Source organism: Ceratotherium simum, chromosome X (genome assembly GCF_057802395.1).
Source record: "Ceratotherium simum simum isolate JZ-2026a chromosome X, ASM5780239v1, whole genome shotgun sequence".
NCBI classification, from domain to species: domain Eukaryota; kingdom Metazoa; phylum Chordata; class Mammalia; order Perissodactyla; family Rhinocerotidae; genus Ceratotherium; species Ceratotherium simum.
In genome coordinates, this window is record NC_141940.1 from 40,702,706 (window position 1) to 40,715,280 (window position 12,575).

The following is a 12,575-nucleotide window of genomic DNA, read 5'->3' on the forward strand; positions in this document are numbered from 1 at the left end:
TCAATTTATTAGGAATGAATGCAAAATATGTAACTTTCTTTAATTATATCCAAGACTAACGCAAATATAATTTGAGGGGTGGGATCGAAGGCAAGCTTTAAATGTAATGTTCAAGTCTATACCAATAAGAACAGTAGACCTTACATTAAAAACAATGCTAAAAAAAAGTGAGGGGGAATAAAAAAATATGGGGCAAAATCCAAGATGCTAGAACATCCTAAGCAACTCTAAAGGATCTGCAGCGTAGCACCAACCAATGTTTAACGAAGTAGCTCTGGAATAAAAACATTTGTTTAAAAGTAAATTTGGATATTTCCAATAACTTCTACTGAGCTTTTATAAGGAAAAGAAAAGCCATTTTCTTTAAATATGAGTGTAAGACACATGATTTTGGTAAGAAGCACAAACTGTATTTTTAGAGCTTGAATGAAGGTCACTCGCAAAACTACAATTAGTACTCAAAATAGTTCACTGTCACACTGATAGCAAGAGTTTCCAAGATGCATTCATTCCTCTGAAAACTGAAATATGAGAACAACATTAAGACCAAGTAGTTTATATTAAATACATATGTTTAGATAATATTATTTAAGACAAACTTCTGGGTGCCCAAATACGCCTCAACATTTAAAGACAATATGCCCCAGTGCAAACTGTAATTTATATTTTATTCCTTAAAAAACAGAACTTCAAGAATATATCTACTTTGTTACACAAATTACATTGGACACTTTTTCAATGCCTCTTCACCATTTCAGAATTTTCTCTTACCTTATAAATTTGAATAGCACATTGTTTCTACCTCATCATATTCTGTAATTATATTATTCATGTGTCTTTCTTGCCTACTAGATTGTAAGTAGCTAGAAGACTGGGTCTTAATCATTTTTAAAAATTTCCCATAGTACCTAGTAGTTGCTCAAAGAATAGCTCCTGAATTTAGAAAATAAAAACAGATTTTCATGACTTTCTCATCCAAGTCACAGTTTTACTCATTAAAAGCCTCTATTCCACTAAATTTGGGAAAGGAAAGGTTTAGAGAACATGTATTGGGCTCCTACCATGTGTCAGATTCAATCCTAAGCTTTTTACGTGTATCATCTTGTTGAATCATTAACAACCTTATGGTATAGGTATTTTAATATCTAAATTTTATATAAAAGAGAAGGTTCAGAAGATTTACTAAAGTCCAGGCAGCTGGCTAGCTGCAGAGCTGTGATTCAATTCAAGCTCAGGTTCTATCTGGCTTTAAAGTCCATGCTCTCTCCACTATCGTACACTGCCTCCATTGTGTAATAGCAAAGAAGCCTTTAAAAGGCTTCACATTCCTTGCGAAGAAGATAAAGAAATAAGAAAAAACCCCTCAAAGTCAGCTATTCTCCAATCTTCAAATCCGTCCTAAATTGGTTACTTACTGTGATTTGGGGAACTCTTTTAAATAAGTGTTTTATACCAACAGACTCTCCCCTCTGCCTCCCAATCCTAAGAGATAGCTAGTCTAAGAACATTTGGCAGTAGAGTTGAAGAGCGATTCAAGGAAGCTTGGTCGTTGGCCAATTTTCTTAACAGAAGCTTAATGTCATTACTCTGTTCAAAAGCTGTGATCGTTCTAGTCACTGAAGAATCTCAGCTATATAGTTTTTTTTTTGGTTCTGAGTGAGACTTTATTTGGGCTGAAAATGAAAAGTCAGGCCAATTCTTATCCTATATTACAATGTTCCATTTTTAAATTATAGTGAATTCAAAGATATTCCACCTAATTCATTTGTGTATTTATATCCAATTAAGTAAAATAAATGGTCTGGTGATTTGTCAGCCTGGTTTTGGGTCCCAAGGTGTTCAGCTTTTAGCTTAACTGAAATCCACATGAATGACACTAGGCATGTAGTCAAACCCAATTACTTGATGGGGGAAGGGTGTGCAAAAGCAAGAAAGGAGGGTGGATATAAGCAAACTAGATTTTCCTGCACTCAAGTCACCACTTTCTTAAAATAAAAATTTTCACAAAAATTTGGCTCAGAATTTATAAAACAGGATATTAAAATCAAGAATTATGGTAAGAGGATTCTTTTCCTCAGATATATTTCTGTGACCAAAATCAACGTCTGAGTCATGTGGCTGTTTTGATATATGAGAACTGAAAGAAATCTATTTTTTCTCCAACAAAAACTTATGCATAATATTTTAATGAAAGTATTTCTAAAGGAAAGAGGAGGTGCAGGCTATAAAACAGCTTCCCATAGTATGGAACTACACAGTTGGGAATAAATAGGAGTGCAGACCACTTGCATGAAGGTGATCACTGTGAACAGTGTGAGGAAGTGCACTGTAAGGAAGAGCAGTGAGGAAAGAGGGAATTCAAGCTGGTAGGTAGGTTACGGCTCAGATTATAGCATTTTTCAAAGAAAGACAATCAAAACCTTTAGAATTAGTGATATAAATATAAAATTAGAGTAAGTGAATATATAAAAGTCCTGAGACCCATTATAAGAGCTTCTTTTTGTTCAGTGAGAAAGTCAGAGAAAGACTATAAAACTAGGTCCTACTCAGACAAGAATTTGTTTAATTTACTCTTCTTATATAAGAGCCAAGATAATAGTTTTGTATAAGGCTCTACTTAATTCTCAAATTTAGGCAGGATCAGAAACATACATACAAACACACCAACCACAAATGTGCATATATTAATAGCATATGCAGACACCTGATAAATCTTCCAGTTAATTTCAAGTACTAGTAGAGAAAACCTAATGTAACCAGAAATATTTCAGATATTTTTAGTCATGCTTTAAGTTCAGGGACAAATTTTAACATATTAATGTAGCTTAGTTTTTCCTCATCTGAGACCACACAGGAGTGCTATCTCTTTGGCAGTGAACTACAAGGACATGTGTGGCATATCTCTTCCTAGGGAGCAACTTTGAGTCTCAGGGTCTGAGGCTCAGGTGGAGGGGCTGGTAACTAGGTAATCCTGCTAGCAACTGGCCATGTTGCCCAAAACTCAGGACCCCAACAGTAAACCAGGTGCATATCATCAATCTTGATTGTTGCACCAAGCAACCATGACAAGCTTATACAACATGGTCCATTGATCCAGGTGTATGTAACAAAGTCATCAACCACCAACATAAAGAACACTTTGAAGGCCACATTCCAAGGGTTGGCCAAGGGCCAATCATGGTTCCCTTGGAGACTTGCAAGGAGTAAGCAACTAGATCTACTGTGTTATCTCTTTCCTCACAATCCATCCTCTCGCTCTTGGTCAAGGTCTTTTTAATAACAAAATATCATAGTTATTTAGGCTTCTAACAGTTAGTACAGCATTTATACATAAGGTACAGTAAGAACAACATAAGTATATCTAATAATTGTAGAAGCCAATGAAGGGTGAAAATAGGCTCAAAGAATCAATTCTTCCAGTCTATAAGATCATTTCAAATACATTTATATTGATGTATTAATTTAATCATCTGTTTACGCCCTTCATCTATGGCCACTTGAACTTTGTGATAAACTGTACAGAGCTATGTAAATATAGGAATGAATTAAGTCTAATTCTACCTCAGGCCAATCACTCTTCATTGGTATCACATCCTGGGGAGGTTTTACTTTAATTTCCCAATACATTTGATTATCAAATGATTCATATATATAAGGTAGTTGAATCTTACCAACAATATCAGTGTTACACCATATCACAATATGGTTATGATTCAGTTTGGTTTGTTACAAAATCAATCAGGAAGTACCAAAGAGTGTTTAATAAACCTTCCTAGAAGAATTGTTCTTTGCATACCAGATATTATTATGGACAAGTGTTACCACCAGGGGTGATGATACTGTAATTTCTAGGTCCCATGTTAGCTGAGGACAAAGCCAATCATTTGTCTCAACTCACATTACTATATAGTTATAGGTTCCCATTGACTGTGGTACAGCAAGGCCATCTCCCTCCCCTGGGGAATACATGGGTATCACTCAGTATTATTCCTATTCCTACCAGCTAGTCTTATTTTGGCCCATACTTTGGTCAAGATCAGTCAGAGATTATCAATGTAAGTTACAATTTCAACTAGAAAATTTCCATAAATTTGGGGATCTGCACGTGTCTCAAAAATGCTCTCCCTGAGCTTCCATAGCTAAAAATGGAAGGCCATTACCCCATGGCTACTTGGGCCTCCATTTGAAGTAAAATAGTTAACAGACCCTGTTGTGTCAGAGTATATGCTCTTTCCCAGTCTTAAGTGCTAGCATTCTCTAGCATTATGTATTGGGTATGTGTGACCGTATTATCAAAGCTTTATCATCTTTCCAAGTGGATTCTCATTCTTTTCCCTCCTCTTGGAAGAAGAATCTTTCCAATCTGTCCATTTCAGTGAGTAAATTATTTTCTTCTGAGAGTCACTCTTCATTAAAAGTAAATTCAGCTTATTCCATTACACCTAGGCCAGCTCCTATTTCACCTAGAGATCTCTTTTGTTTCACCGGGCAATGTTTAATCCAACACATGCCCTGTTGCCATTGAGTATTATTGCTCGAGTACAGTTAGGATACATGCACTGTACCCCAAAATGCTGACTGTCTCATGCCAGAGTCCAGTGTATAGTGGTCACTCCCAAATTCAGTTAAATCTTAGCATGTCATAAGGTTTTCCATAATCTTCCTTGTCTCAGGTTAGGCTTGTTCCTGGTGGGGATGCAAATCCACTATATAATGCCTAATATGTTATTTTCATTCACAACCCATTGATACTTTTCATCTTGTTTAAAAACTTTCTATCCACAAAAACAGGGATGATATGTGTTCTTACACATAATACTATGACATGTCAGGCATATGGCCACTATGTGCTGCCCATTATATTTGGGCATTTTGGTCATCAAAATTTATGGTTACACAGTCATCAGTTTGCCTGACACTAATACTATATGTCATAATGGTTCAGGGGGAAGAAATTCCTGAATAGTCTAATAAATTCCTCATATTCTAATGAAAGTAAGTTTCCATAACTCAGTTTCATTATCATTTCCACCAGTAAAATGGGGATAAGGCAGTCAAACATTCAGTGATAGTTATAACCATCATATGTATCAAGCTCTGCCCTTTAAAAATAAATAGGAAGTCAGGAAAATTAAATAACATGTAAAAGGCATTCCAGTAGTCTCAAATATTTATAAGCAAAAGGGATTATCAGTCATATATTCAATCCTTTAGTCACCAAAGGAGAAACAGATATAGCCCATTAAGTAGTGAAAGAAGCACTCTCAAAAGCCGTCTCTAAAAGGTGAGAAGTTTTAATGCTGTTCTTGATCATTTGCACAGAAGTTAATTTTCATAAAATATATTATAAACTATCCAAAATTACTTAAATGAACAATGAGACCAGAGTTAAATATCTAATAGAGCTTGTGCAACACCAGGCAGTTCTTTATAAACTCTATTACTCGCCGACGGGGTTTAATGCCATGTTAAGAGATTTATTATAGCACTTAGAATACAGAAATACATATTTCACTATAAACATATGAAAACCAAACATTGTAACTATAACCTTTGAGTAGTTAGTCATAGTGGATACCAATTTCTTTCCAACCTCAGAGATAAAAACAGCACAATAAACAAATGTCAAATATTAACACAGTGTGAAACTATTGAATGACCTGGCACGAGAATTTTAAACATCCTTTTGACCACAGCTAGGAACAGGCTGAACCTGCCACCAATGTGATAAGCTGCTTCTCTGAGGAGAAGGACAGAAGTCAATTAGTTTAAACATTGAGATAATTATCACTCATTACCACATACTGGTGTCTAATATTTATGAAGTTTTTATAATAGGATTTTGATTTCTTGTCTGTTCCTAAATTCAACTAACTGTCCTGCTATATAGAAATCTTTGCTGCTGCTCCACTCCCAAATAAAATGGGTTCATCTTTGCTTATTGGAGAAAGAATTCTTGACCCTACTATATGATCAGCTGAAAGCATTAAATTCCTACTGAACGTTCTGGAGAAGTGGCACACCATCCTGTTGTTGTATTAAGAATACTAGGGGAGGGGCCGGCCCCATGGCTTAGCGGTTAAGTGTGCGCGCTCCGCTGCTGGCGGCCTGGGTTCGGATCCCGATGCGCACCAGACACACTGCTTCTCCAGCCATGCTGAGGCCGTGTCCCACATACAGCAACTAGAGGGATGTGCAGCTATGTCATACAACTATCTACTGGGGCTTTGGGGGAAAAAATAAATAAATAAAATTATAAAAAAAAAAAAAAGAATACTAGGGGAGGAGGTAAGAAATGATGGAGGCTTGGACCAGGGTGGAAGCGATGGAAGTGGTGAGAGGAATTGGACTCTGGGTATATAATGAAGGCAGAACCAACAGGATTTGCTGATGGAGGTTATATGGGAAGTGAGAGAGAAAGAGAGGAATAAAGAATAACTCCAAGGTTTATGGCCTGGGGTCAAGAGAAGTTCTTTTGAAAATGGAAGCAATAATAGCATGTTTGTGTGTCCACAGTAACAGAAGACAAGGCAGAGGATATAGGATATAGATACAGATGCAGATGGGTGGGTAGATGTGGTGAGAGCTTATGGAAGTACTCTTTTGATTACTTCAATTTTCTTGGTGAAATAAGATCCAAAATACAAGTTAAGAGTCAAGTTGGAGGAGGTGTTGGAGGTTTAAGGAGAAAGGAACATGTATGATTAGTCACCTAGGAAAGCAGGAGAGGAAATGGCTAAGAAAACATAGTATGATTGTTCGGCAGCATTAAGGGCTCACTGAGTTTGTGGTCATAAATTTAAAGTGAGATCAGTCTGTATAGACGTCAATATTTTTCAGCTACTTTAGCTATGCAGAGTGCAGGCATAGAGTAGGTGTGAAGTAGGATTTAACCAGGGTTGGATTTTAACAGCAAGTATAACAAAGAGAAGGGCCAAGGGAACTGAAGATGTATGCATGGGAGTGACCATGGAGGGGGGGTCACAGGGGGATGAGGGGCTGTTTAAAGGTGGTAGGGTCAATCCCACACAACCATAGGTACTTCCCTGTTCAATGATGCTTTGGTATTTTTGCTCTATTATTTCCATATTTTGTACCTGTTTATACATCAGTTGTTAAAATATGGTAGAAATTATGAATATGTGACTCTGTTTGGAGCCTAGCACCATATCATGCACAATTTGATCTTTAAACCTGCCTTCTCATGATAATCAGCCTGGTCTCTCTTCCTAGCCCTGCCCCCACATGCCAATACACACATGCACAGTCACATACATACATGTAAAATAATAGTGGTTATCTTTGGGTGGCGACTACAGTTTTTTGTATATGGGGTATTGAGTGAAGGTTTTTTGCCTTGTACTTTCTAATTTTTAAATTTTCTATATTGAGTATAAAATGCTTTTGTAATTTAGAAAAATATTTAAGAGAACATATGTGTTTATACTCATGTATAATTAAATGCTGGTTGTGCTCTTTAATGAGGTGTTAGAAGACTTAATCAGGCAGGATTAAGGCCATAGACAAATTCTAGAAATAAAAGATTTGAGAGGATGGAAGCTGACATACTTTTAAAAACTACCAGGTTTTGGGCTGGCCCCGTGGCTTAGTGGTTAAGTGCGCGCACTCCACTGCTGGCGGCCAGGGTTCGGATCCTGGGCGCGCACCGACGCACCGCTTCTCCGGCCATGCTGAGGCCGCGTCCCACATACAGCAACTAGAAGTATGTGAAACTATGACATACAACTATCTACTGGGGCTTTGGGGGGGAAATAAATAAACAAAATAAAAAAAAAAACTACCAGGTTTTATAAAACCTATGCATGGATCATTGTCTAGCAAGTGAAGTATATTAAAATGTATGACACTGAAACTACACTTAAAACTGTAAAATATTTTTAAATTGGAAGAAAGGACCATTACAAACCTGCTTTCTGCTTTGAGCTCTTGCATTCCGTAATCTTCGAGCAGAATAAAAGATAAAATAGCCCACAGTTGCTGCCGTGATAATAAAAAAGGACACAGAAACGAAGAAAATTGAATAGTGATTCACCCAAGGGCCATGTTTTTTCCCTACTTCAATGACCATTGTTACTTGTATGCCTCTTTGAATAGATTGTAGAATTTTTGTGCCTTTCAGATTGCCGATCATGATGGCAACAATGTCTCCTGCACCTGTAAAATAGAAAGGAATTCAGTTTTAGTTTGGTAAAGCATTCTTAGTATAAAAATCCAATTGCTAAAGTGATTTTAAATGATTCTCAATGAGACAAAGGAAGAATACTCATTCATTCAATTAACATTTGTTGGGCACTTACTATGCATATATAAGTTATAAGGGATATAAACATGCCGAGACTTATTGATCTTAAGGAACTCATAGTTTAGTAAAGAAGCTATGATATATGTATAACAAATACCTCTCCTCTCCTCAGGTTAACCACCTATAATTCAACAGTATTGAGTTTGGGGTTCAATTTGCCTCTTATATAAGTCTTTCTTAAAGACAAATAGTCCCCTGGGTGGTAGAGAATTGGGCTTACATCCTAAGGAATCTGAGATTTGGGCAAGACAGAAATATTTAACTATATATTTCTCAGTTTATAAGGTGATAGACTATTCATGAGCTCACTACTAAAATGTAAAAGAATTTACATACCAGGATTAGTAATTTGAGACAAATAATGTTTACAAGCCCAAATGTACAATCTATATATATATCCATGTGCCATTTTCCTATCCTCAAAGCAATATAAAATTCGTCCAAGGTGCTCTAAGATTTTGCACAGACCTAATCAGGTTAGTAATGAATAGAACATGTAAAATCAATAGAAGTGTATGTTTCTATTCACCACCAACTAAAGTCAAGCCTGAAATTAGACTAAGCTTATTACATAGTCTAATAGTCTAAGTCTTAGTCTAAAAGCCTAATCTCTGTAATACCTCCCTCTCTACCCCCCGACTATATAAACATTGCGAAAAAATAAAGAACAACCATCATCTTTCCCAATGTTGTGAGATTGTCAGATTACTCATGCTATTCCAATGCTTATCAAGGTATGTATTCCTTCTAGTTTATATGACTTGAGACTAATAATCTTAAGCAAAAGAACAGAGTTCTTTGAATGTTAAGAGATTACAAACAAGAGAAACCTCCCACTGATATTAGGTTAAGGTACCAATCTTGGTTAATGATCAAACTCCAATCGGGAATAAACACAACCAAACACACACATGACTCTAAAAGGCCCTTTATACTAGAATTTAAATACAAAAGTACAATATGAAAATAGTATTCACAATTTCAATGATCAAATTAAGAGTACAAACTTTAAACGGCAATGTACATAGCAGAATTATTACCCAAGTAATCCCTTAAATTTATGGTCCCCAGTGGCTGAAGTCTTCAAAATATCAAGATCCTCTCTTTACTTGAAGTTACTAATTCAAAAAGTATATTCATACGGTATTATTACAGATCCTTAAAGTTCCAAAAGACACTATTTTTACATATGATAGCCATTTACTTAAACCTTTTTATAACTTGACTGACTCATTTGTCATCACTCAGTTTGGTAGACACTGACAACTTACTCTCTTCTAGTTCACATGGGGAAAATCTCAAAAGCAATGGGAAGTAAAGGAGTCTGAAATGCCTTCTGTTGTATCTTTTTCCTCTATCAGTATATGACCCAAATATCCCTTATGGGTCTAGAGAAATGGCTATTTTGCAAGAGAGTGGCTCATTTTTCTGTTTATTTGGGGCTTTAATTTTCTAGCTTTTGCACTAAAAGCACAGACATTATTTCAATTATCTTTTGTCATTAGTTGTCTTTTCTCTACAAGCCATCTGTCGGGAAAACTTCTGGTTATAAAGTTTTGAATAATTATATAACCTAGCATTCATTTCTGATATTGTAACCTGTATAATCTTTTACACCATAGATAATTCTAAAAATCAGGTTTCGAAGTATATTATAATTTTAAAGATTTCTTTTTAAATCACAGATGTGTCCTTCTAAACTTTTTGACTAATAGAAACAAGTTTTCATTCTTTTAGAAGATATGAGGTGGGTGGCAGGGGTGGATGCTCAGGAACATACTGGCCATTGTGGTCAGATGGAGATTAAAAGACAAGGATAGTCAAGAAATGTACATTGTCTACACATAAGGAACAATGCTATGCTTCAATCACCCCAATTCATATTCATACATGCTACATATACTCCAACTATCTATTGAATTAGCTTTCTAATCATATAAAAAAATCATATAAAAAAACCTATTTCTAAGCATTATTATATATCTCCTCCTTCCCACACCCTTGCAACTATTTAAAAACTGCTCTCCCCCACTGCTCCCCCCGCACTGTTCCCAATCACAGTTAATGGCGTCACAAGCCTCTGGTCACCTGGTTTAGTAACCTCAGAATCATATTTGAATACTCACTGCTAACCTAGTCAGTCGTGTAGATGCTATTTCCTTGGCGTCTCCCATTATCAGATCCTTCTTTCCATTTCTGCTGTGTGTATAATATAGGCCCTCATAATTTCCTTGCCTGAACTACTTCAGTAACCTCCTAACTGGTCACTCTATATCAAATTATCCCCCTTCCCTTAAAGTTTCATCAGAGTTAACCTTCCTTCTTGACTTTTGCTATCAGTTGGTCGGATCAGGCCTCTTCCCTACTCAAAAGTCTTGAGTGGCTCCTTATTACTCACTAAAGCCTGACTCCTTGGCCTAGCATTTAAAACCTTATCTGATCTGGTCCCAACTGACCTTTCCAGTTTGATATATCTCCACTACACCCCCATCTCATGAACACTCAGATCCAGGCACATGGGATTGGCTATTGTCATTCACTTTTCATAACTCTCCTTTTGTTCATTCTGTTCCCTCAGCCTAAAATGTCCTACATCTGCTCTGACACTCCCTGCTCCTTCTCTGTCTATGTATTACTCAAATCCCAGCTCCAATGTAGCCTCCTATGTTATTTTCCCAAATTCCAAATGAGAATGTAAATTTTCCCTCTTTGTTCCCCTGTCACTTGGTTTTTAACCTCTATCTAGCACTTCATTTTGCTTTGCATTTCAATTGGCATGCCATACTCCCTCTCTAAATTAAGAACATTTTATGGGCAGAGACTGTCTTTTAATTAACTACAGTAATGCTTTCCTTTATCTGGTATTGTCAGGGAATTAGGTGTTCCATACAAGTAAAATTTCTAAGTAATGAAAAGTTTTACACAAATATTTAATTTTAACAATTTTGAATGGACATTTTAAAAGGTAATCTATACTGCCCTATTTTCCTAACTAGGATATACTGATTATGATTTATTATTGACATTGGATCATCTTTGTAAGCCATTATTTAATATAGTGGTAAGGTTATTTGTTCCCAGACTGTTATGATTTTTCACCAAAGTGATAGAGTTTTGCAGCCAGACTGGACCTTAGAGATAATCCAGTCTGACTCATTTTTGAGTTCTCACACTGAGTAATTTTCTTTGGGGGAGGGAAGTTCTCACTGTTGCTTCTAGCAGCACCTCTTCCTTCTTTCTAATTTTATCCTTCTAATCTACTGTCAACTCTGAAAAGTCAATCAAGCTGGGGTCTAAAGAAAGAGTAAAGCAGGCTTCCAAAGAAAGCCTGAGGGCTTCAGTGCAACTACTCTCCAATATTTATATTGGTTGCTCAGTGACATTTTTCTTTTTCCTGAATCCTAACTATGCTCTGGATAATTGAGGTTGCCAGATAAGATTTATCTATAAACTAGACCCTGTTCTAAGTGCTTTACATGCATTAACATATTTAATCCTTACATCAACCCTATAAGGTAGGCATTGCTATTATCCCATTAAAGATAAGACTGACTAACTTGCCTAGGATAACACAAGCTATAACACAAGTGCAGAACTGGTCTCTGAACCCAGGCAGTTTGGCTCCAGTGCTTCTGTTCTTCACCACCGTTCTACATCAGTCCTCTTTCTTCAGTGAAACCTAAAGCCATTATTTGACTGTAAAAATGAAAATTAAATAGGTACATTCTGGGGCATAGTGGTAAATGTTTAACAACTGGCTCTCGGGTGGGGGTTGGGGGAGGAGGAGGAAGCCTTGATTTGTAGTGTGGGCCAATTTCCATGGTGTAAATACTACTCCTACGGCTATATGAATGTGGAGTTGGGAAAATATGGGTCCAACTGGCAGAGTCAGCTGACTCCAGCACACCACTGCACATTATAGAGTCAAAATTTAAATACAAGTAGTATACAATTCAAAACTTCTAAGTCACTTTGCTTATTCTTTTCACTTATTCATACCTACCTTGAAAAACCAGTCAAAGTTCATGTATAATCCCAAGTTAAATTTGTTTTTCTACTTGCTACCCTGTTGAAAAACCACAAAATAAGATATGTACCCTGAAACTCCAAAGAAGAACAGACTTCTTTTTGTGGAACAGAAAAAAAACCTTTTCTGATTGGTGTGTGTGTGTTGCTAAAGCAGGCCTTGCTGACCCTTTTTCTCTCTTAAGCTTTCTCTGTCCTTAACATATTGGAGACTCAAGGGGCTGTT

The 12,575-nt window shown here is 36.5% G+C and overlaps 1 protein-coding gene across 2 annotated transcripts in view; it reads right to left on the reverse strand.

Annotated features, from left to right (window-relative positions):
- Positions 1–12,575, reverse strand: part of RNF128 (ring finger protein 128) — a 79,179-nt gene that overhangs the window by 16,921 nt on the left and 49,683 nt on the right. For both annotated transcript variants that reach the window (XM_004440446.3, XM_004440445.3), the window contains exon 2: positions 7,928–8,175. In XM_004440446.3, coding sequence (XP_004440503.1) covers positions 7,928–8,175 — 248 coding nt within the window. The remainder of the gene's footprint in view (positions 1–7,927; positions 8,176–12,575) is intronic.